The sequence below is a fragment of the Malaclemys terrapin genome, chromosome 2, assembly GCF_027887155.1.
Source record: "Malaclemys terrapin pileata isolate rMalTer1 chromosome 2, rMalTer1.hap1, whole genome shotgun sequence".
In the NCBI taxonomy this organism is placed as follows: Eukaryota; Metazoa; Chordata; order Testudines; family Emydidae; genus Malaclemys; species Malaclemys terrapin.
In genome coordinates this window covers 217561640-217587080 of record NC_071506.1, presented here as the reverse complement: position 1 = coordinate 217587080, position 25441 = coordinate 217561640, and the positions used below count along the sequence as shown (strand labels likewise).

Below are 25441 nucleotides of genomic sequence, written 5' to 3'. Positions count from 1 at the left end.
GGCATACAGTTAAGAAATGGTTCACAAGGAGTGTAGTATCACCAAGCATGGGGAGAATCAACACAAAAACAAGCCGTTTCACCCCTTAGAAAAATGAGAATCTGATGGGTACATTTTGAGCATGGGCGGCTCTATATGTTTTGCAGCCCCAAGCACGGCAATCAGGCGGCTTTTGGTGGCGTTTCTGGGGGAGGTCCGCCGGTCCCGTGGCTTCGGCGTACCTGCCACCAAATTGCCACTGAATCCGCGGGACCAGCAGACCTCCTGCAGGCATGCCGTCAAAGGCAGCCTGACTGCTGCCCTCACAGAGACCAGCAGGCCGCCCCCCACGGCTTGCCGCCCCAGGCACACGCTTGCTGCTCTGGTGCCTGAAGCCGCCCCTGATTTTGAGCATGACCGTAACTGGAATAACTTGCTTTCTTCAATATCTGCTGCAGTTTAGTTACTATGTACCAATTGGGCTACACTTGCTGCTTTTCCTGTCTATCCGCTAAATCTGATATCAAAATGTAAAAATTTAGCACTGAGGAACATCATTTACACCCCACGCATGCCTGATTTGAGAGCCATAAACCACTGTATAAATTCAAGGAAACACAAATGCATTATTTTAATTTGAGAGGGCTAATCCTGGTCCAGTGTTATTCATGTGTCCATTCTTCTTTCATCAGCACTCTGCCATTTCAAAATGTAAGAAGCATCTCTAGATATAAATAATGTCCTTTAGGCAATAATCTTGCACTGGTGGAGGGATAATTAATATGAGCTAACAAAAATCAACAAATCTTTTTCATCTAAAACCCTGATTCAGCTTAGCATTTAAGCATATGCTTAAGTCCATCCCTATTCAGAAAAGCATGTAAGCACACGTTTAACCTTAAACATTAAAGCCAAAAGGGCATAAGGGTGTAAGCAGATGTCAGGGTAGAGCGATGTAAGCAGAGTCAGGATGAGCTCTACCCTGACATCTGGTGGTGAATTATGGCGAGTGTGAAAAAGAACTCCAGGGGCTGATCTTGTTTGCATAGGCACACCCACTCGCCTGGCATGAAACCACAGCAACTCAAAGTGGTTACTTTGGCTGGTGTGGGATCCCCAGTTTCTCTGTTATTGGGGCAGGAAGAATAAAGTTTGTTACCCTGATTCTGTGAATCAAGGCCAGTGGAACTGTTGTATGACAGAAGGACTGAGTGAGTCATTCACCATTACCTAGGTAGCATTTGCTTGTCAAGGGGCATGGGTTACAAAACCCAGTGAATTGAGAGAGGTTGGGGCAGGTATTGGTACCTGGTGGTGTGGGTCCCTTTTGTGGGCCTGAAACACCAATTGCACCTCCTCCTCTCTCCACTGTTGAATGTCAGAGCTAACTTTGATTCCCTTAGGAGTCTAGTTACAGACTGCTGAGCTGAGTTCACTTTGGGCCAATAGTGCACCAGCACTGGGGCTCCCCTACTACTAGCTGAAATCACAAAAGAGCTAAAATCACAAAAGAGCTAAAGCTATTTAAGAGCTGAGATCACTGAGGCTGTGGTAACTAGTGGGGGAGCCTGAAGCTATATTGCTAAGCTAACTTAGCTTAGCGGGGGGTGAGCGGAGCGGAGCGGCTCACAGGTCGGTGAGCAGAGCGGCTGGAGGAGCAGCTAGCAGCTAGCAGAGCAGAGCCTTGTGGGAGCGGCCCAAGGGACGGCTGGAGCGGAGCGGCTCACAGGTCGGTGAGCGGAGCGGAGCGGCGCGGCTCGGCTCACAGGTCGGTGAGCGGAGCGGAGCGGAGCAGCTGCCAGAGCAGTTCGTGGGACGGCAGGAGTGGGACTGCGGGTGGAATGGAGCAGTTCGTGGTGAAGGCTGCGGTGGAACCCCACGGAGAAGCAGCCGGTTGGCCTCGGATCACGTAAGGTGCCCCTAACACCCTGCTCACCCCCCCCCCTTTGAACTCTGGGGCTGCACTGATCATGGACAGAGACTTTGGGGGGGTTTGTCGGACTTTTGGGACTTTTGTGATTCTTGGGTTGCTGGACCCAAGAGACTTTGGGATTGGTGGACTTTTGGGACTTTGGTGATTCTTGGGTCGCTGGTTTCAAGAACCAATGGGAGAGGACACGGCCCAATTTGCTGGGGTGGGTCTTCGCTCATGGTTTGGTCTAAGAACTCTAGTTCTGGTGTTTTTCCAATTTAATGCTGATGTTGTTTACCTCATGTTATTAAACATTTTCTGTTACACTCAGACTCCGTGCTTGCGAGAGGGGAAGTATTGCCTCTTAGAGGCGCCCAGGGGATGGTATGTAATTGTCCCAGGTCACTGGGTGGGGGCTCGAGCCGGTTTTGCATTGTGTTATTGAAACGGAACCCCTAGATACAGAACCCGGCCCTTGTTGCTGCCAACTTAGATGGGCAGAAGGGTTACATTTTTGGGGGCTCGTCCGGGATCCCCTGGGTCAGTACCCCTCGCAAGCACCTGTTGAGTGTTCCCCTGCATTGGGAAACAATTGTGGTTATATTTTGAGGAAATTGCTGTTTGTATAATGGCTAATATGTCGGGTTTGTTGGGCCCCGGCCCTGCAGCCTCTAGCTCAGGGGCCACAGCCTCAGCCAATGATTGGGCAAAAGCACTGGGGCAAATATTGGAAAAGGTTGTGTTGTCCCATGCTAGGTCAAACTCTTGTCGTGAGTTAAGGTTATTTGCTGGGGCAGAGGAGTTCGAACCCTGGTTGGAGCATACCACTGAAATGCTGCAGGAGTGGGCCGTACCTAATGCAGAAAAGCGAAGATGTCTGATAGAGAGCCTTAGTGGCCCAGCATTAGATGTGATTCGCACCCTGAAGCTCATTGACCCTGAGGTCAGTGTGAAGGACTGCCTGGAGGCCCTTGATCATACCTTTGGGAGTGTAGAGGGCCCGGAAGACAGTTACTGTAAGTTCCTTAATTCCCGACAGCAAATTGGCGAGAAGATTTCAGCCTATATACAGAGGCTGGAGAGACTGCTTCAGAGAGCTGTCATGAGGGGTGCAGTGACTGCTGAACAGATGGATCGGACCAGACTGGCTCAAATTGTAAGAGGAGCTCAGTATCAGAACCCGATTCTACTCCATCTCCGGCTAAGAGAACGACGGGAACATCCCCCAAGTTATTCCCAGCTGATAAAGGAGGTCAGAGAAGAGGAAGAAAGGCAGGCTGCCAGCGAGTTTTGGGAAGACCAAACATTGGAGCCAGCCGGCACAACACCACTGCAAATGGCCAGTGTACTGATGGTGAGCACCACAGAGGAACTTGCCCAACAAGTGCAGGTCCTGACAGAACGGATAGCTGAACTGCAAAGCACCATTGACCAAGCTAAGACTTCCGGGAATAAGGAGCCTCTGACCGTGGCGATGGAGAAGTCAGCATTTAGAGCCACCATCCCATCTGGGCGAAGAGGGAAAGGACAATTCTTCTGCTACCGATGTGGTCAGGATGGACACAGTGCTGCCAAGTGCCATAATGAAGAAAACCCCTCCTTAGTGTATGGAAAGCTGAGGATCAGTTGGGAGAGATCCAGTAGCTGCCAGAGAGTCCGGGGACGGGGACCACCCAGGCCTGCAGGATTTGAAGATTCCCCCAGAAAAGACTGTCCAGCTGGGATCCCCGCAGGACTGATAGGGCCTCGAGCAGAGGTCATGGTGAAGATTGAAGGGGTGGAGTCTAAAGCCGTGCTTGACACTGGATCTCAAGTGACTATTATATTTCAGTCATTCTACCAACAAATGCTTAGGCACCTGCCTATACAGCCACTGACTGGCGTTGGTCTGTGTGGCCTCAGCATGGATGAATACCCCTACCAAGGGTATGTCATAGTGCACCTGGAATTCCCAGAGGAGGTTGCTGGGGTAAGAGAAGAGGTGGACACAGCTGCATTAATATGCCCTGACCCTAAAGGGACCTCTGATGTGTCTGTGCTGATAGGGACCAACTCCAGTCTCTTCAAGGTGCTCGCGGATTACTGCAGACGACGGGCTGGGGACCAGTACCTGAATACCCTGATGATCCATACGCTTTGTGCTGAAGCCTATAGGAAGATTGAGGGTGCTAAAAAGGAGACATCTGAGCTACCGATTGGGGCGCTGAAGTACATGGGGACAACCCCGTTAGTAGTGCCTGCAAGGACGGAGCAAGAAGTGCTTGTCATGAGTACTCGGCTGAAAGGCAGTAAAGGGGCATTAGCAATGGTAGAGCAGCCAGTTGAAGGAGAGCTCCCGGAAGGAGTGCTGGTCCCCAGTGGAGTCATAACCCTACCTGCTGAAGCTCAGGAAAAGGTGACTATACTGATTGCTAATGAAACAAGTCGAGATGTTGTTGTGAAGCAAGGACAAAAGATAGCGGATCTCTTTGAGCCTGAATCAATTGTAAAACCCCAGTGTGAGACTCAAGTTCCGCCAATAGACCCTGCAAAGTTTGACTTTGGAGATTCACCGTTGTCCAAGGAGTGGAAAGATCGCCTGAGGAGGAAACTTTGTGAAAGATCCAAGGTGTTCTCATTGCATGAGTGGGATGTGGGATGTGCAAAAGGAGTAGAGCACAACATCAGACTACATGACTCTCAACCTTTCAGGGAGAGATCTAGGAGGATTGCCCTCTCCGAGATGGAAGATGTGCGACAACATCTTCAGGAGCTGGCTGTGAATGGCATCATTACAGAGTCCCGCAGCCCATATGCCTCACCCATTGTGGTGGTCCGTAAAAAGAATGGGAAAATCCGGATGTGTATTGACTACCGCACCCTAAACCGCCGTACTGTGGTTGATCAGTACACAATGCCCCGAGTCCAAGATGCCTTAGACTGTTTGCTGGGAAGCCAGTGGTTCTCTGTGTTGGATCTTCGGAGTGGATACTACCAGATCCCTCTGGGTGAAGCAGATAAGGAGAAGACAGCCTTCATCTGCCCATTAGGGTTTTATCAGTTTGAACGCATGCCCCAAGGGATCTCTGGAGCACCTGCCACATTTCAACGTCTTATGGAGAAAGTTGTGGGAGACATGAATTTACTGCAAGTGTTAGTTTATTTGGATGACCTGATAGTGTTTGGAAGAACCTTGGAGGAGCATGAAGAAAGACTTCTTAAAGTGCTTGATAGGTTAGAGGATTATGGTTTGAAGCTTTCAATTGACAAATGCCAGTTCTGCAGGACCTCAGTGAAGTATGTGGGTCACATCGTGTCCCAAGAGGGTGTGAGTACTGATCCTGATAAAATAGAAGCCCTCACTACATGGCCATGTCCAAGTAACTACAGAGAACTCAAGACCTTTCTTGGGTTTAGTGGCTACTATCGAAGATTTGTGAAAAACTATGCTACGATTGTAAAACCTCTGAATGATCTTACCAGGGGATACCAGTCCAGCAGGAACAAATCTAAGACCAAGAATAAGGGAAGGTCCCCAAAGCCTCCTGTGCAGAGACACTATGGCCCCTTCGAACCATTTGGGCCACGGTGGGATGAGAGATGTGAAAGGGCTTTTCGAGAAATCATTACATGCCTAACTCATGCTCCAGTCCTAGTCTTTGCTGACCCAAGCAAGCCATTTATCCTGCATACTGATGCCAGTTTGGAGGGTCTGGGAGCAGTACTGTACCAGGAAGTGGAAGGAAGACGTAAACCTGTAGCCTTTGCCAGCCGAGGACTGTCTGATAGTGAAACTCGCTATCCCACCCACAAGCTGGAGTTCTTGGCCTTGAAATGGGCCATCACTGAGAAATTTCGAGACTACTTATATGGTGCTCAGTTCCAGGTGTGGACAGACAACAACCCACTGACCTATGTGTTAACAAGTGCTAAGCTGGATGCTACAGGGCAAAGATGGGTGGCCGCTTTGGCTAGCTATGACTTCAGCATTCAATACCGATCAGGGAGAAGCAATGTAGATGCAGATGCATTGTCCAGGCGTCCACAGGCACCAGGAGTTGCTGTGATACCCACAGATGGAGTGAGGGCTATTTGCAGTGTGAGTCGCCGGGAGCCAGAGTCCCATGAGAGTCTTCATGGATGTGCTGCCGAAGCTTTGGGCCTGCCCCCTGAATGCGTGCCTTCTGCTTCAGTGAACTATATTGCGTTGGACCAATCTCCTTTGCCCATGCTCAATGCGGCTGACTGGCAGGAAGCCCAGCTGCAAGATATTGGCATTCGTGATACACTACTTGCCAAAAGGGAGGGGCGAAGCCCAGCTGTGGTTGTCCCACCTAACCCGGAGGGTAAACTACTATTGAGAGAATGGACCAAACTAAAACTGATTCAGGGAGTGCTACATCGAGTGACCACAGACCCTTTACAAAAGCAACGAGCACAGCTAGTGCTGCCAAAAGAGTACAGAGCCCTGGCCATGAGGGCCCTGCATGATGACTTTGGACATTTAGGGATGGAGAGGACCCTGGAACTTCTTCGTAGTAGATTCTATTGGCCCCGGATGGCTGAAGATGTTCGTAGGAAATGTGAGACTTGCGCTCGATGTGTTCAAAGGAAAACTCTGCCCACGAGGGCTGCATATCTCAAGAACATCACCAGCACCAAACCTTTGGAACTGGTATGCATCGATTTCTTGTCTTTAGAAGTAGACAAGAGGAATATTGGGAACATTCTAGTACTGACTGACCATTATACACGATATGCGCAGGCATATCCCACGCGTGATCAGAGGGCCACCACGGTTGCTCGAGTACTGTGGGAGAAATATTTCTCAGTTTATGGATTTCCAGCCCGGATACACTCGGATCAGGGGCGGGACTTTGAGAGTCATCTTCTGAAGGAGGTGCTGAGGATAGCGGGAATTAAGAAGTCTAGAACAACGCCTTATCACCCGCAAGGTGATCCTCAGCCAGAGAGGTTCAACCGAACCCTATTAGATATGTTGGGGACTTTGCGACCAGAGCAGAAAGCAACCTGGAGCCAACATGTTGCATATCTGGTGCACGCCTACAATGCCACAAAGAATGATGCTACAGGAGTCACCCCATATCTCTTAATGTTTGGACGAGAACCAAGATTACCCATAGACCTGTGCTTTGGTGTATCAGAGGATGGAGATAGCTATGAAACTCATCAGCAATATGTATCCCGACTGAGAGAAAAGCTGCGGGATGCTTATCACTTAGCTACATCTGCGGCTCGGAAGAACGCCGACCGCAACAAACATCGATATGATGCTAGGGTACGTCTGCAAGAACTCCAGCCAGGGGACAGAGTTCTGCTGCGAAATTTGGGTATTGCTGGCAAACACAAGATAGCAGACAGATGGAAGGCAATACCTTACTTGGTGATGGAAAAGCTAGGAGACCTGCCGGTCTACAAGATCAAACCTGAAGAGGGCCCAGGGCAGACAAAGACAGTGCATCGAAACCTTTTGCTCCCTGTGGGGGAATTGGTAGGCACCCCGTATGAGATGGGCCACAACAGGGCAACTGGGCAGAACGAAGGTGCTGGATCAAAGCCGCCCTCCAACGTGGACAGCCAGCCCCCTGCAGCTAACCTACCCCCATGCAGCACATCTGAGAGTGAGTCTGAGGAGGAAGACACAACCATGGTGTATCCTGGGATGGAGACAAGATTTCAGTCTCGATCGGCTGAATCAAAAGAGAGCTCCTCTTCTTCCATCCTAAACCCCATGGCAGAAGTATTTAGGCCCATTCCTGACACCCCTGAGCCACTGGTGGGACCCCCATGTGATGACACACCCAGGTTATTGGACAGTGGAGACATACAGGTGGAGGATGTCCTGGGCACCTTGGACCCTCCACTGTTAGAACTAGAAATGCAGGGGCCTATGCCAGTAGCCGAGGGACCCTCAAAGGAAACCTCTCCATCCATCGTTCAAGAGGCTGTCCCGCCCACCACGGCAACAGAGATTCTCAATAGACGAGACAGGGTAATAAGACCAGTAAAACGGTTGACTTATGATGCACCTGGGGTAACTAGTGAGGAACCAATATGTTTAGCACACAGGCTTGTGGAAGCTAAAGTGGGCTATCTGAGGCCCTTTGGAGGGAACCAGTGAGTTGTTATAATAGGGAGTGTGATTTGTCGGGACGACAAATTTTCGGCTGGGGGGAGGATGTAAGCAGAGTCAGGATGAGCTCTACCCTGACATCTGGTGGTGAATTATGGCGAGTGTGAAAAAGAACTCCAGGGGCTGATCTTGTTTGCATAGGCACACCCACTCGCCTGGCATGAAACCACAGCAACTCAAAGTGGTTACTTTGGCTGGTGTGGGATCCCCAGTTTCTCTGTTATTGGGGCAGGAAGAATAAAGTTTGTTACCCTGATTCTGTGAATCAAGGCCAGTGGAACTGTTGTATGACAGAAGGACTGAGTGAGTCATTCACCATTACCTAGGTAGCATTTGCTTGTCAAGGGGCATGGGTTACAAAACCCAGTGAATTGAGAGAGGTTGGGGCAGGTATTGGTACCTGGTGGTGTGGGTCCCTTTTGTGGGCCTGAAACACCAATTGCACCTCCTCCTCTCTCCACTGTTGAATGTCAGAGCTAACTTTGATTCCCTTAGGAGTCTAGTTACAGACTGCTGAGCTGAGTTCACTTTGGGCCAATAGTGCACCAGCACTGGGGCTCCCCTACTACTAGCTGAAATCACAAAAGAGCTAAAATCACAAAAGAGCTAAAGCTATTTAAGAGCTGAGATCACTGAGGCTGTGGTAACTAGTGGGGGAGCCTGAAGCTATATTGCTAAGCTAACTTAGCTTAGCGGGGGGTGAGCGGAGCGGAGCGGCTCACAGGTCGGTGAGCAGAGCGGCTGGAGGAGCAGCTAGCAGAGCAGAGCCTTGTGGGAGCGGCCCAAGGGACGGCTGGAGCGGAGCGGCTCACAGGTCGGTGAGCGGAGCGGAGCGGCGCGGCTCGGCTCACAGGTCGGTGAGCGGAGCGGAGCGGAGCAGCTGCCAGAGCAGTTCGTGGGACGGCAGGAGTGGGACTGCGGGTGGAATGGAGCAGTTCGTGGTGAAGGCTGCGGTGGAACCCCACGGAGAAGCAGCCGGTTGGCCTCGGATCACGTAAGGTGCCCCTAACACCCTGCTCACCCCCCCCCCTTTGAACTCTGGGGCTGCACTGATCATGGACAGAGACTTTGGGGGGGTTTGTCGGACTTTTGGGACTTTTGTGATTCTTGGGTTGCTGGACCCAAGAGACTTTGGGATTGGTGGACTTTTGGGACTTTGGTGATTCTTGGGTCGCTGGTTTCAAGAACCAATGGGAGAGGACACGGCCCAATTTGCTGGGGTGGGTCTTCGCTCATGGTTTGGTCTAAGAACTCTAGTTCTGGTGTTTTTCCAATTTAATGCTGATGTTGTTTACCTCATGTTATTAAACATTTTCTGTTACACTCAGACTCCGTGCTTGCGAGAGGGGAAGTATTGCCTCTTAGAGGCGCCCAGGGGATGGTATGTAATTGTCCCAGGTCACTGGGTGGGGGCTCGAGCCGGTTTTGCATTGTGTTATTGAAACGGAACCCCTAGATACAGAACCCGGCCCTTGTTGCTGCCAACTTAGATGGGCAGAAGGGTTACAAGGGTATGCTGAAATGCTTTGTTGATAGGGATGGTATGCTGAACTGGGCCTATTTTCTGTTATTTTTAACTGAGACATACTGTATATTTGACAGTTAATCTGAAACTTTTAAAACTTTGTAGTTCTGGAGTGCGCACATGGATATAGATTCCTCCCCCCCACCCCACCCCCACACACTGTTTTACGCCATATGTCACTGAACACAAAACACTGCTTATGCAAAAGTGAGATAGAATGGCATCATTTTGGGGTATGATTCATGTATGAAAGTAAAGTGACAGGCATTGTTACACGTATGATTTTGGGGGGCTCATGTCAGACATCAGCAGTTTCATATCTCAAATTAGAAAAATGTAATAGCAGATTAGGTGACATTCTACAGCCTAAAAACACATGTGACAAACCTCTCACTTTACTTACATATTTGTAACATGCTGTAGAATGTTTCATCATGATGGCATACTATTCCATATATGTAATTGCTGGACCATATAGTTTAGTTTTTAGATTGCCCAGAACTGTTATATACTTGCAAAGTGACCAGCTGTCCCCATTTACCAGGATTGTCTTTGTTTCATGGGATTGTCCTGGTTGATTCTAATGAAACACTGCAATTCTTTATCCCTTACCACTTTACTTTTGAAGTCAAGTTCATTGCTACCTCTCTCCTAGCCTGATGTGCCAGCCAAAGTCCACCTCTCTCTTGATGCCCAAAGGAAAACAATAATCACGGCATTTCAGTGTGATTCACATACTAAAAACTCAACAGGATCCTATTATATCAGCAATACCATTACATAAAAATATTAGTGACAATACCTATATTTAGATGAGGTTAAGAAGCAAGTAGCACTACTCACACACCATTGCACCGTATGTATATGCAGTTATCTATAGTACATCATAACTATAATTTCATTACACAGAAAGTAAAGTAAAATATCTCCACTGCTGCCCAAATGTAAGTTAATAATACATAAGCTATTAGTAAGTATATTTCTGAACATTTTAATAGTCAATAGCTGTAGCCCAAACAAGAAATACACATCTGTTTTCCTTTTTCTTTATTTTGCCAATATGATTGCTAATAGTAGAGGAAATTCTAACACAGTTCTCGAAACAAATTACAACTGATCCTCATCCACAAATTCAAAATAAATTCATTGATATTAGACAAACGTCATTTTTAGAACTCTCAGGGCTTGATTCAAAGCCCACTGAAATTAGTGGGTATCTTTCCTATATCTCCAATTGGTTCTAGATCTGACCCTAAGTGTGAGAATAGGCACATGTAACAAATAACTTCTAAGCCAAATTTTGGACTAATTTCTTTATGTTCAGTTCTTATTCAAACCAGTGGAATTGGGTCTAAGACCAGAAATTTTTGTTTAATATGCAACAAAGGAAACATTAATTGTGGAAAAACTGTTTTTATTTTAAAAAATAATCAAGTGTTTTCCCTTCAATTTCTGTTTCTTCCATTACACAACATTCTTTTGTTTTTTAATCTTTTCGTAGTTAGAATACTCAGAAAAAACAATGATCACCTCACAGCTATTACCATTTTTTTTTACTGTATAAATGTTTTTCCTGTGAAATCTTAGGTAGCTCCTGATCTGAAAGACAGAGCTGCAGAAACAAATATCACTTACATAAAAGGAAGGTTGCTGACCTTGGTCAACAAACTGGCAAAAGCTTGGGTATGTTGCAGATAAGGGAGATGCTGTCTCCATAAGTCAGACAACTATGAATGTGAATTAAAATATGGCAGTACATTAGGGGAAATTAAAAAAAAAAAAAAAAAAAAAAAAAAAAGGAGCTAGGCTAAGAGAGTCACCAACCTGGAAAAGAAAGGGGAATTCCTATAATTCTCAAGTGGAAGGAGAAGACAGGAGGAGAGGGAAAGGGGTGTTGCTCCTTGTGGAAAGCATTTATTAAAATCTCTGGAATTGACTTCTCACAACAAGAAGCTGTTGACCAAGACAACAGCTAATATGGCTTAAACCCATAAACAATACCTAGTGTACCTCCCCTTGCTCTCTTTAGGACGTTTCTGAAAAAGTGTTCTGTTTTCATCTAGACCCTGCTGGACTGATTCTCCACTGCCTTGCACTGTGTGTGGTCATTTACATCCATGCAAAGTGGGCGTGAAATGCTACAAAAATCAAAAAGGTTGCACTTACACCCAGTTTGCACAGGTGCAAATAACTACATGAGGCATACAGCACTGGAGAATCAGATCCTTTATAAGGAGAATCTAGGGCAGTCTAATTACAGCATTTTTCTTGTTTGGTATAATAAGAGATTATAACAATTAACAATACAACAGACTCTTTGTAACACTCTCTCCTTATAAAGGGATATTTATTTAAATATAATGCCAACTTGTTACAGGAACATGGTAATAAACTCTACTAGAGAGAACACCATGCCTCAGAACTTTAAGAGATCTGTACATCATTCAAATAGCAAACAGGCAGAAAGAGGAGCAAATTATTGCAGGAGTGAAAATCATATATTCTAAGCTAAATGAAGGAGAGTGCACTCGGGTATTGTATATTGGGAATTTTACAGTTTTGGGGAGAATTTGTGACAAAGGAGTACACAGGTGAAATAATTTTGTTTCTTTTTTTAAGAGATTCTGAAATTAAACAAAGCAGATAGGAAGATATTGCACTGATTTCATGAAGTATATCATGATGCAATTCCACTGTAGGCCAGATCAGGGATAGTGTCTTTGCTTAAACCCTGGAAACAGAAATTATACTTCTCTGGATTTTGGATCCAAATCTCAGTTTGGATCCAGATGTGACATTCTGTAGCTGGACAGCACCAAAGATGAGGGATGTTCAAATCTGTCGTTCCTGTTCAGAATGATTATCCAACTCCCAACCATTATATAAAATGTGTATGACTGTGAAACTGCTTTTGAAGGAAGTTACATTTCTATGTATTTTACCTCGAGCCCTTGATGAGCTGAGGATTATCTATTTTTCTCAATATTTGCTCACAGCAGATGCCATGTAAGATAACTCTGAGATGACTTCTATTAAAAAGAATCCCTCCTGGGAGAGACTGAGCACTCTCACCTGGTACTGAAGTCAAGGGAATCAAGGGAACATAGCCCTTCCCAGGAGGAGACAATTAAGGAGTGACTTGATTGAGGTGATTCTGCAAGGTACTGAGGGCTAGATTCACAAAAGGGCATAAGTGCCAAGTGCCTAAATGCCAGAATAAGGCCCCACTGGGATTCCCAAACTGCTATTCAGCTGCCCCCAAACCTTATAGGCACCTAAACTCGCTCAGCCCCTACATTTTCATAGTAAAAGTTCCCTAGGCACCTATGTTTTTGCTTCTGAGCATGGGCGGCAGGTAATGGAGGCTGGGGGGAGGCTAAACCTCCTTGAACCTCCAATAATGCTCCCTGCTACAGCCCCAGAGCTAGACTGTGGCTAGGCTCAGAGCTCCTCCGGGTGGCCTGGGCTCAGGGCTCAGCCCCAGCTGGCTGGCCGGTGATCGGGGCTCCTCCGGACTGCTCCGAGTGCCGGCAAGCCAGCTGGGATTTGGGGATGCTCTGGATGGCCTGGGGTCAGGGCTTGGCCCTGGCTGTCTGGAGTTCGGGGCTGCTCCGGGCACTAGTGGGCTGGCCCGGGATCGGGGCTGCTCCGGGTTCCGGATGGGGTTCAGGGCTGCACTGGCGACTGGCTGGCGAGAGTGGAGGAGCAGAAGGGGTCAGAGTAGGGGTTGGCCCTCGGGCAGAGTGGGGCAGGGCAGGGGCCATACCTGGCATACAGACACCTAAGCCTCAGAACAATGCATGAACCGGGGGAGATAGGTGTCCCTCTGCCTAACTTGCATGTGGGGACTAATTTGGCAAGTGTACTTAGACCTCCCCTACTGGATGGGGCTGCCCTAGACGAGCTTACACAAATGGCTGTGAGAGAGGGAAAAGGACCTCCTGCACAACTTTTAGGCAAGTAATTAGGGTACTTCCTTGGCAAGTAGGAGACCCCCAATTAAAGTCCCCGAGGGCACAAAGGGATTTGAAGAGAGATCTGCATAGGGATCCGCCACCTCTGAGGTGAGTACTCTTGTTGTGTATTTGGTTGTCAAGGAATCTAACCACTACACTGTGGGATTTGGGGCTCCCGCAGTCTCTTATTGAAGCTGTTCCACTGTAAATAAATCATTTTTAAAAAAGTCATTGGGCAAAGGGGCTGGATCCTGGATCTCCCAGGTCCTCTGAGTGCTCTGACCTTCAGGTTACAGACTTATTCTCATGCTGTGTGTGCTCTTGCATTCTCTCTCACCCAATGATTCTTTCATTATTTATTCACAGTGTAACTGCTTCCATAGGAGAGACTGAGTGAGGCCAGCACCAGAAAACCCCATAACCTATCTTTCGTCAGTTCATGCATCACTCTGGAGCTTAGGCATCCAGACACCTGGCATGGGGCTGCAGTGTGCAGGCCCAGAGAGAGATACATAGGTGCTTAAGGAACATTTACTGCAAAAATGTAGGCACCAAGCAAGTTTATGTTCCTAAAGTGTTCTGGGGAAGCTGAGCAGCGGTGCTGTGAATCTCAGTGGAGCCTGATTCTGGGATTTAGATCCCTAAAGTGGCAATTAGGTGCCCAAGTCCATTTGTGAATCTAGCTAATCCTCTGTTACCTCTGCATTTGGTTTGATTCTGAATTGCAAATAAATCCTTTAATTTTTTTTTTTTAATATCTATCCCTGGCCCTACAGTGGTTTGACTTTAGAATAGCATTGCATTACTCAATATGTTCTACTTTTCTTACTCCCTTCCCAAATTTCCAGTACATGTCAGGCCTGCCATTGAATATACAATGGGTTCACTAAATCTTTGCAATATTTTGTACTGTGTCATGTGTTACTGAATAAGATATACTGGCAACCTAGACAACTGACTGTCTGTAAAAGATACAAGGTGAATGTGTTGAGATGTCTTGCCCATTTCTCAGATACTTAAGACATGAAGTCCACCACTATGTGATGTGGGTGCAAAGACTGAAAAGTAAATAAAAGAGCCTTTGTTGGTAGTGTAGTGCTAGGAAGTCAGAATAAACTTGCAAGAGGAAGGGAAAGGAGGTCTTCTTGAAGTTTCCAAGAAGCTATTACAACTGATGGAAAGAGAACTATTAAATACCATAAAAATGGTTGATATTTTGCACATTATATCATCTCTGTGACCTACATAAGGCTCCCTGCACCAATGAAGCCAAATTTAAGCCATGTGCAAGGGCTTACGAGTGGCTTCATGGTATATACGGCTTTGTGATGGACCCTCTGCATGGGTGTGAATTTCATTCTCTCTATATAAACATTAGCGCTGATCCTCAAGGATTTGCTTGGTCCACCCATATGGACCCAGCAGCAGCACAGAGGCTGTTGTAACTTTTGCAATTTGTGTTGGAGGCATGGCAGGTAGGCTTTTAGAGAAGGGATATGATAGAAAATGAAAGCGAAAAGGACCTACTGCCTCTTGGAGGAATCCTGGTATGTTTCTGAATATTTTGACCTGTCTAGTTTTAAATGACTCATGCGCTGAGTTAGTCACTGCAATAGATTTAACGTAAGGTGAATAGAAGAAGGTATTTCCTTTGCTTAATTTCACCCATTACCTATACTCCCTTCTTTCTGTTTGCACCCTTTGAATACTAGCAGATGTCTGATTTCATCTCCACAGTTTGTCAGGATTTGTCAACATGGGGATATTGACCAATAGCTTTTCTGGTTCCATTATAGCTGCTCTGGAATAGCTCCCTGTTTGGACACTATATTCCAAATAAGTGACTATTCCAGTACAAAATCCTTTTTATTTCAGAATACAGCATTCACATAGGGAAATTATTCCAAAACAGCAAAAAGGGGCAACAAACAGGGGAGTTTGTGGGGGAGCGTGAGAGGCAGATACACTTAACAAGCATACTCTAAACTTAGGCCAATCATTGCCTCCCAAAAAACCTGCAGGAATTAAAACAAATGCAGGCAGAAGTCCAGCAGCAAAGTCAGTGGGGGCTTTCCAGTTTATTGCACTGAATGCAGCATGTACAATTACCTGCCTTGTGTACAGGTGCCATGTGTATGCATGCAGAGCAAGCAACTCATGGCCTTCATAGACACAGTATAGTCTCTTAAGGCCAGAGTGGCTGAACTGGAGGAACTAAGACAGATAGGTTCATAGAGGAGACTTTCAGGGATACAACAGAGCAGTCTCACCCCCAGGCTGACAGCCTCTGTGCTGTTAGGGAGGATGAAAGTCTCAGGAAAGGAGAACATCAAGCTGCACTGGTGAGAAACAACCCAAGAATTGGGATCCTCCTTCCAGATGATGTCATGGTATCATCTTATACTGAGGATACCTCCTCAGATACACTGAGAGACCCCAATTACTAGAAAGAGCAAGATAATAATGGGGGATTTGATTATAAAAATATAGATAGGTGGGTTTGTGATGAGCAGGAGAACTGCATGGTAAATTGCCCAGGGGCAGCGAAGTCTGTGGATCTCACGAGACATCAAGACAGACCCATGTGCAATGCTGGGGAGGTACCAGTTGTTATGGTACATGTAGATACCAGTGACATAGGGACAGGTAGGATAGAGCTGCTAGAGGCCAAATTTAGGCTGCTAGGTAAGAGATTAAAATCCAAGACCTTCCTGGTAGCATTCTCTGAAATGCTTCCAGTTCCTTGAGCAGGACCAAAAAGACAGACAAAACTGCACAATTTCAATATGTGGATGAGACGACGGTGTAGGGAGGATGGATTTAGGTTTATTAGGAACTGGGGAATCTTTTGGGAAAGGAGGAGCCTATACAGGAAGGATGGGCTCCAGCTAAACCAAAATGGAACCAGACTGCTGGCATATAAAATTAAAAAGGTTGCAGAGGATATTTTAAACTAAGGGCTGGGGGAAAGCAGACAGGTGTTGAAGAGCGCACGATTTGGACAGAGACATCCTTTAGGGATGAACTTATTAAAAGGAGAACTTTATATCCTGGTAAAGAGGATAGGAGAGAAGATGGTAAAGTACAGATAGGAGCTAGTGAGGAACAGTCAAACATGAAAGTCCCATTTAAATATAATATGTGCAGGCAAGCAGCCAAATATTGACAAAATGTATAAATGCTTACATACAAATGCTAGAAGTCTAAACACTAGCACTCTAGTTCACTCATGTTAGGCATTAAATGAGGATATTGATATAATAGGCACTTCAGAAACTTGGTGGAATGAGGATAATCAACAGCACATGGTAAAATACCAGAGAACAAAGTACATAAGACAGAATAGATTGTGTTGGTGGGGGATTGGCACTATATCTGAAAGAAAGCATAGAATTAAAGAAAGTAAAAAACTGCACCACAGAATCACTATGGATAGAAACTCCATGCTTGAACAATTAAAATATAGCAGAAGGAATATACTACTGGCCACCTGACCAGGATGGTGACAGCGACTGTGAAATGCTCAGGGAGATTGGAGAGGCTACAAAAGCAGAAAACGCAGTAACGGGATTTCAACTATCCCCATATTGACTGGGAACATGTCATCTCAGGAAGAGAAGCAGAGATAAAGTTTCTAGACACCATAACTGACTGCCTCTTGAAGCAGCTTGTTCTGGAACCCACAAGGAGAGAAGTAATTCTTGATTTCATCCTAAGTGGAGCAAAGGATCTGGTCCAAGAGGTGAATATTGCTGAACTGTTCGGTACTAGCGACCATAATGTAATTAAATTTAACATCCTTGTAGGGTGGAAAATCTCAAAGAAACCCACCACATTAGCATTTAACTTAAAAAAAGGGAACTAAACAAAAATGAGGAAGCTAGTTAAATGGAAATTAAAAGGAACAGTCACAAGGTTGTAATGCCTGAAAATGCATTGAAACTATTCAAAAACACAGTAATATAGGGTCAAATTACATGTTTACCACTCAACCCCGCCAAATCAAAAAAAAAAAAAAAAAAAAAAAAGGAAAACCTTGTCAGAGGACCAACAAAATGCCACCATGGCTAAACAGCAAAATAAAAAAGGCTGTTAGAGGCAAAAAGGCATCCTTTAAAAATTGGAAATCAAATCCTACCAAGGAAAATAGAAAGGAACAAACTCTGGCAAGTCAAAAATATAATAAGGCAGGCCAAGAAAGAATTTGGAGAGCAACTAACTAAAGACGCAAAAACTAAAGAGAAAAAACAATTAAGTTAATCAGAAGCAGGAAGCCAGCCAAACAATCAGAAGGGCCACTGGACGACTGAGGTGCTAAAGGAGCACTCAAGGAAGACAAGGCTGTTGCAGAGATGCAAAATTAATTCTTCACATTGGTCTTCACTGCAGAGGATGTGGGAGAGATCCCCACACCTGAAACATACTTTTGAGGTGACAAATCTGAGGAACTGTCCCAGATTGAGGTGTCAACAGAGAAGGTTTTGAAATAAATTGATAAATTAAACAGTAATAAGTTATCTGGACTAGATGATATTTCACCTAAGAATTCTGAAGGAACTCTGATTTGAAACTGAAGAACTACTAACTGTGATGTGTAACCTATGGCTTAAATTAGCCTCTGTACCAGATGACAGAAGCATTGCTAATGTAACAGTAATGTTTTAAAAGGCTCCAGAGATGATTCTGGCAATTATCAGCTGGTAATCCTAACTTCAGTACCATGCAAATTGTTTGAAGAACAGAATTATCAGACACAAACAGGAAACGTTGGGTAAGAGTCAACATGACTTTTGTAAAGGGAACTCATGCCTCAGTAATCTATTAGAATTCTTTGACAGTGTCGTCAAGCATGTGGGGAAGGGTAATCCAGTGGATATAGCATTCTCAGAGTTTTAGAAAGCCTTTGACTAGATCTTTTACCAAAGGCTCTTCAGCAAATTTAGCAGTCATGGGATAAGAAGAAAAGTTCTCTCCTGGATCAGTCACTGGTTAAAAGATAGGGGATAGGAATAAATGGTCAGTTTTCACAGTGAAGGGAGGTAAATGGAGGGGCTCCCGAAGGATCTGTACTGGGACCTGTACTGTTCAACATTCATATATGATCTGGAAAAGGGGGTGAACAGTGAGGTGGCAAAATTTGCAGACGATACAAAATTACTCAAAGTTAAATTCAAAGCTTACTTCAAAGACTTACAAAGGGATCTCACTAAACTGGATGACTGGGCAACAACATGGCATATGAAATTCAATGTTGATAAGTACAAAGTAATGCACATTAGAAAAAATAATCCCAACTATATATACAAAATTATAGGGTCTAAATTAGCTGTTACCACACAAGAAATATCTTGGTGTCATCGTGGACAGTTTTCTGAAAACATCCACTCAACATGCAGTGGCAATCAAAAGTGTTTATAATGTTAGGAACCATTAAGAAATGGATAGATAATAAAAACCAGAAAATATAATAATGTCACTGTATAAATCCATGATATATCCACACCTTGAACATTGCATGCAGTTCTGCTCACCCCGTCTCAAAAAAAGATAAATTGGAACTGGAAAACATATAGAAAAGGACAACAAAAATTATTAGGGGTGTGGAAGATCTTCCATATGAGGAGAGATTAAAAAACTGGGATTGTTCAGTTTACAAAAAGAGATGACTAAGCGGGAGTATGACAGAGGTCTATAAAATCACAACTGGTATGAAGAAAGTGAAGAAGGAAGTGTTATTTATCCCTTCACAAAACACAAGAACTAGAAGTCACCTGATGGCATTAATAGGCAGAAAGTTTAAGACAAATGTAAGAATGTACTTCACAATGCAAAGTCAACCTGTGGACCCCTTGCCAGGGGATATTGCGAAGGGCAAAAGTACAACTTGGTTCAAAAAAGAATTAAATAAGTTCCTGGAGGATAGGTCTATCATGGTCAAGATGGTCAGACTCAGTCTGCTCTGGATGTCTCTAATTCTCCAGCTACCAGAAACTGGCACTGAACAACAGGGGATGGAACTCTGAATTTGCCCTGTTCTATTCATTTCCTCTGAAACATCTGGCACTGGTTGCTGTCAGAGGACAGGATATTGGGCTACATGGACCATTGGTCTTATCCAGTGTGGCTGTTCTTATATTCTTATGTAATAGCTAAATTATATTAGAATAGCTATTGTCAAATAGTTGTGCTGAAATAGCTATGATCAATTTGTCCCATGTAGACAAGGCCTTATTTATCTCTCTTCCACTTCTGATGTCCTCTCTGTCAATCATAATTTAGTCTACCTATATATGGATTTAATCACCCAAGTATGAAATGTACATACATGTCAAATTTAGGTGATTAAACTCATATTTGGGAACCTGAATAAAAATAACCTAATTTTCAATGGTTCGCAGCATCAGTTACTTCTGCTAAAGTCAATAAGGACGTGCAAGTATTCAGCACTTAGACTGCTTAGCTTTGGAAAACAATTTTTCACTTGCAGGTAGAAGGTAAATATCACAATTTCATTAATGTTATGAATTTGATATGTGCTGTTCTCAAAGATAAATAAGTTTAAATTCACTCTGAAACTTATTTGATGAACAATCTGTATATCACAGCAGTAGATTTCATTCATAGCATATAAAAGACCACAGTAGAAATGTACTATGCTAAATATGGACCCAGCCTCAGTAATGGCTACTCAACTAAATGAAACAGTATAATAAACACAAGTTTATCTCTATATTTTAACTTGGGAAATGTGTAACTGTATTAAAATCTGAGGTTTGGTTCCTACAGTAAGAGAGAGTGTGAACTGAAGTAATGGGCATATAACATTTAGGATCATTATGCATGTAACCTACTCATAGAACATTGTATCATTTGAATTGTACTTTTTGTCCAGAAAATCACTGATTATAATCCAGATTATTTCACTTTTATTGAAATTGCAATCTATTTGAAAGGTTAAAAATAAAACCTTTCCTTTTCCAACAAGACACATTAAAAAATTGTAAATGTATTCTATAAAGTTAAATGAGCACTAAAATAGCATTTTCAAACTTATTTATTTATTTGTATATGTGCCTGAAATGCCCACCTGCATGAATAAATACAGGATTTGCTGAGCTCAATAGTTGTGTGTATGCATTTTTTGGTGCACCCATCCACAAACCCCTTTAAGATCTGCAAACCCTGAAATACAATACAGTCTAAGGTTCTGATCCTGCAAAAGTTTACATGAGAGCAACTCTCCCCAGTTGAGCCGTCCCAAATAACTCCGTAGGACTACTTTTTTGTGAAAAAGTTATTCACAAGAATAACTCTTTCCAGGACAAGGTTCTATACAGACAGCAGCCTTGTTGTTGTTTGTTTTTTAAATATTTGTGGCTCTATTTTTAAATACAATTGTCAATACAGAAAATTAACTACTAACTTCTACCTCCAAGATATCAACTCTGGATACAAACAAGACATTCAGAATCTGTCCTCAGTTGATTTTTTTTTTTTTTGTGCACCGATGTTATAGAAGTCCCTAGATCATACCTAGGAAAAATAAAGTGAGTTCAGGGTGGCATAATAATATTTAGCTCTTCCATAGTACCTTTTATCTGAGAATCATCACTTCCTTTATACAGAAGTTATATAATTAAAACCTCAAACCATGAGTGGTAGGTACAGTAGTTCAGCTACAGATAAAGTTCCAACCATACACCATTGGAATGCAGCCACTTTTAGGGTGAAACATGGAAGTACATCAAGTCTACACAATTTCTAGCAAGAAGTAATTTAGAATGCCATATTCAATTACAATTGCAGGGGGAATTTAGTTGGGCATACTGCAATTATCTGAGTTGGCCAGTAGGATTTTAACAAACCTGTACTTACTAAAAGTTCTCTTTCACTGATTGCATATGGTCGGGACCTAATTTTATGGAAATCTCATCCAAAGATGGCACCTTGCCTCTACACTGAGCTGGGAAATTTGGTTAGTTTTAATTCAGATGGAAGAGCGTCACCTACTCAATCCCCCAAAATCACTTCCTGAAGTACCTAGAGCAGATATTCATTGGAGGTCTTTCACTCAAGTACACATATATCCTAGCCTGTATGGTCAGAAAGGCAACTTTTATTCTTAATTTCCTTGGCTTGCCAATTTAAACTTAGTCTTTTGGTGCTAGATAATCCTAGAATTGTGAAATTAATACCTATATCATACATTACCATTCTAATACACTCCTTGTGCACTCATAAGAGTGACTTTTCTGGCTACATGCAGAACATGTTATGGCTGGTAGCAAAGGTATTACATAAAAATTCCCCCTTCCCACTATTCCTCACCTCTTTCTCCATTGCAATAAAAAAGAAAGAGGAAAAAGTAGTTTATATGATGAAGGTAACTTTCTGAAGAGCTTATGTGGAAGAAAGAGTTCTAAGTTTGAAAAAAATGCATATACAATCCTATTCTGAAGCTGCAACATATGCCGGCATAGAGCCTCATGTTTATAAAGCACCGCTTTTAGGTGGTGTACTTGCCACTGTAGTTCTGCATAAACTGATGATTTAAAACTGAATTTTCATTGTAATGTCTAAAGAATTTTGGCTGACTGGTAAGAAGATGGCACACAAATGCAACATTACAGCTATTCACACCCTGTTTTATTGTTTGCTGTCTCATGTTAAGACATGAGACATGATTATGTACCCAACAGCTAAACCAGAGAAACATGAAACAACCTAATAAAGAAAAATTAAAATAATAATTTGAATAAAGAATAATGTACATCTTCTTTGAGGTGCTCAGATACATACTGTTCAGATACATTTACTGTATATGTAAAGAAAATGAAAAATAAGGTCAGACATAAATCTGAGAAGTCTTATTCCAGATGGTTGTAACTGAGAAATGGCACATTTGAAACCTATATTATGGTTAAATTGAGGGGGGAGACTAATAATTTGTTATTTTTTATAGTTTCATCTTTGTCTAAAGAAAGAAATGACCAAGGAATGTGCTGTTTGCAGTGTTGTTGCAGCCAAGTTGGTCCCAGGATATTAGAGAGGCAAGGTGGGTGAAGTAATAACTTTTGTCAGATCAATTTCGGTTGTTAAGAGTGACAAGTTTTGAACTACAACGTACTCCTCTTCTGCTAGTGTTTGTTTTCAGAAGAACTTTCCCCTATGTTTCTTTTTTACAGCTACAATTTTATAAAATGATAATTTCTCAAAACATGTATTGTTCATGGTAAAAATGCCTGATGACCCATAACATTTCTGGTTTCAGCCCATCACTACAAACCATGCACATGTCTTTTTAGGATGTTTGCTCTGCTCATGACCACGGTTTGTAGAGAAGGGCTCAAACCAAAACCCAGCTCCCTGGAATTCTAAAGAAATTCTATTCAGAATCCAGACTCAGACGTTTGTAGCTAGTTTCTATGACGGATTATTGCTAATGGGCTGATCAAAATCCCAAGTCTGAAGAGTAGCAAATTCTGGGAAAACTCAGGTCTAGATCAGAATGTTAGAATCCAGACCCATCTCTAGCAGTAATCATAATACCCTTTTGTAAGTTCAATTATTTATATTAAAAAAAAAACAGAAAAGCTCTGATCAAATCAAAACAGAGAATTAGGAAAAAAACAAGCTTCCCATAAATCAAATTATTACACACAGAATTTTCCATGGGTTCGCAAGGTAAATCTGAAAGGAATGAGGAGAAAGAAAGACACATAAAATAACAAAAACAAAACAATAGTTAAAAACAAGAGTCAAGATTAATTCCTTTCTTTCTTTCGAAAAAGAACAATACTTCAATACAAATATCACCTGGTGCAAGCCAGATGCCACAATAAAAAGACGTACTATGCACTAAAAATTGCTTATAGTGTTCAAACAGACATAATAACTGAATAATGATCCTGAAATAGAAATGTAATCCACAGTGGATAATCCTTAGTTTAACTGGATAGAAACTATAGAAAAGTAGTTAAGAAGTCATTTTGTCTATATATAGCTCACAATACCGTAATAAAATTTTGTCTTAGATTTTATTGTTGTTGCTTATGATAGATCTAGATGGAAAATTACCTTTTTTTTTTTTTTTTGCCAACGCATATTTTCTTCTCTGCTTAGGCAATCTGAAAGACTGCCTAATTCAAAAATTTTGTCCACTGTATAAAAGTCAGTCTAGCTTTTGAGGTTAAAATCATGGATGAAGTAGAACCTCATCTTTAAAACTGAATTATTGGTTTGATATATCATGGGGATAAGGACAAACCTTTCAATATCCAAATTATGATAGATCATATATTATTTTACAAGTTTTAATTAAAATATGTACACTTGGATCCATAATCTCAACACCAGAGGGCAAACCAATGACTCAAAAGTCCCAGCTTTAGTGTTGCCTGGTTTGCTGCTAACAGGTTATACTGAACTATACTATTGGACTTTAGCTATGTTTGGGCATTAATTCTGTTGTAAATTTAAACCATGCCATGAGTGCTGACAGCATATGGATAAGTGCTCTTTTTTCAGTTATGGATGAATCTAAACACAAAATGGTTTTATTTTTTTGCTCTGCTTTTCAGTGGGAGTTGCCATTCTCCTGAACTGGCACATCACTAACGCCACCATAACTCGTTTATACTGACTCACATCCATTGCCAGCTTCTCAGGATCTCTCATTTTAATGTCTACTGCCTCCTTGTTATGGTAGTTTAAAGATCCAGAATTCTCAGGGTAAATACATTCATGTGTTTTACATAAAAAGCTTGTGTAACACTTCAGATAGACTTTAATGAAATAGCTGTAATTCATAACTCTTCAGAACGTTTCTGAGCTGGGGGAAGGGAGCAGTTACTTAATACAGAATTGCCTGTCTGTGTGTGTCTCTCCCTATCTGACTCGCTCTTGTTCTAGGACCTAGGTTGAGGAAAACCCACCAGAAGCTGGCTGGCCTTCCTTTTTTTTAAAACCCCCTACCCTATAATTACACCCTGAACAAGAAAAAGAGGAGAAACATACATGTAGAACTTAACCTACCGACTGGAATGGTGCCTGCAAACCAGCAACAGGAAAAAAGGGAAGGAATAACTCACCATGATAAATTGTTGCCAAGGGAAGACAATTTGATAGCACCTCTCAAGTCAACAGTCTTAGGGAGCCCATATTCTCTTCTCCAGTCTGTTCTCTACTCAGCGCTCCACCCCACATAGGGGAGAAAATAAGGAGGAAAAAGAAGCCAAGAGACTTCAGGGATTGTGAAATAAACAATCAGATCTCTTGTGCCAACACTTCTTTTAAAAACATTCACTAATAAAGCTCCCAGAGGCCAGCAAGAGGCAGAAACACTAGCACACCGTGCTGTAACAGCACATGTAATACAATGTTATGAGACGCTTCATACCTTTCCCTTCATTGCCAAAACTCCACCCCTTCCCTCACCACAGTTGAGGCCAAACTCTGCTCTCTGTTACACCCATGCACTCCCAATCAGTCAATAGCTAAATGATGACAAAATCTTCCTCGCTGTTATTAACAGCCTTGGCCCTTTTTGAAGTTTTAGCAGCATCTCACTTCTGCCCCTTTCCCATGCCTAATGCAAGGTGGACATCAATCTCCTGAATTGCTAATATGAGCGCCCCCCCCCCCCTTAGCCCGTTTTGTAAAAAACTATCAGTTAAGTGGAAACTGGACACTGTTGGGGACGGATAGCTTGGTGGTTTGAGCACTGCCCTGCTAAACCCAGGCTTGTGAGTTCAATCCTTTAGGGGGGCCACCTAGGGATCTGAGCCAAAATCAGTACTTGGTCCTGCTAGTGAAGGCAGGGGGCTGGACTCAATGACCTTTCAGGGTCCCTTCCAGTTTTATGAGATAGGTATATCCCCACATTAAAAATAAAATAAGCCTTTTAATGTCTAGGCTGTTGGTTTGAAACAGCCCAG

The 25441-nt window shown here is 43.4% G+C and overlaps 1 protein-coding gene across 10 annotated transcripts in view; it reads right to left on the bottom strand.

Moving 5' to 3' along the window:
• Positions 1-25441, bottom strand: part of THRB (thyroid hormone receptor beta) — a 273610-nt gene that overhangs the window by 99460 nt on the left and 148709 nt on the right. The window contains exon 1 of one of the 10 annotated variants that reach the window (XM_054019950.1): positions 24596-24673. The exons of the other annotated variants lie outside the window; for them this stretch is intronic. Within the exon in view, the coding sequence (XP_053875925.1) occupies positions 24596-24598 (3 nt within the window). The 5' untranslated portion in view covers positions 24599-24673. Of the gene's footprint in view, positions 1-24595; positions 24674-25441 lie in introns of those variants that run through there. 10 annotated transcript variants of the gene reach the window in all.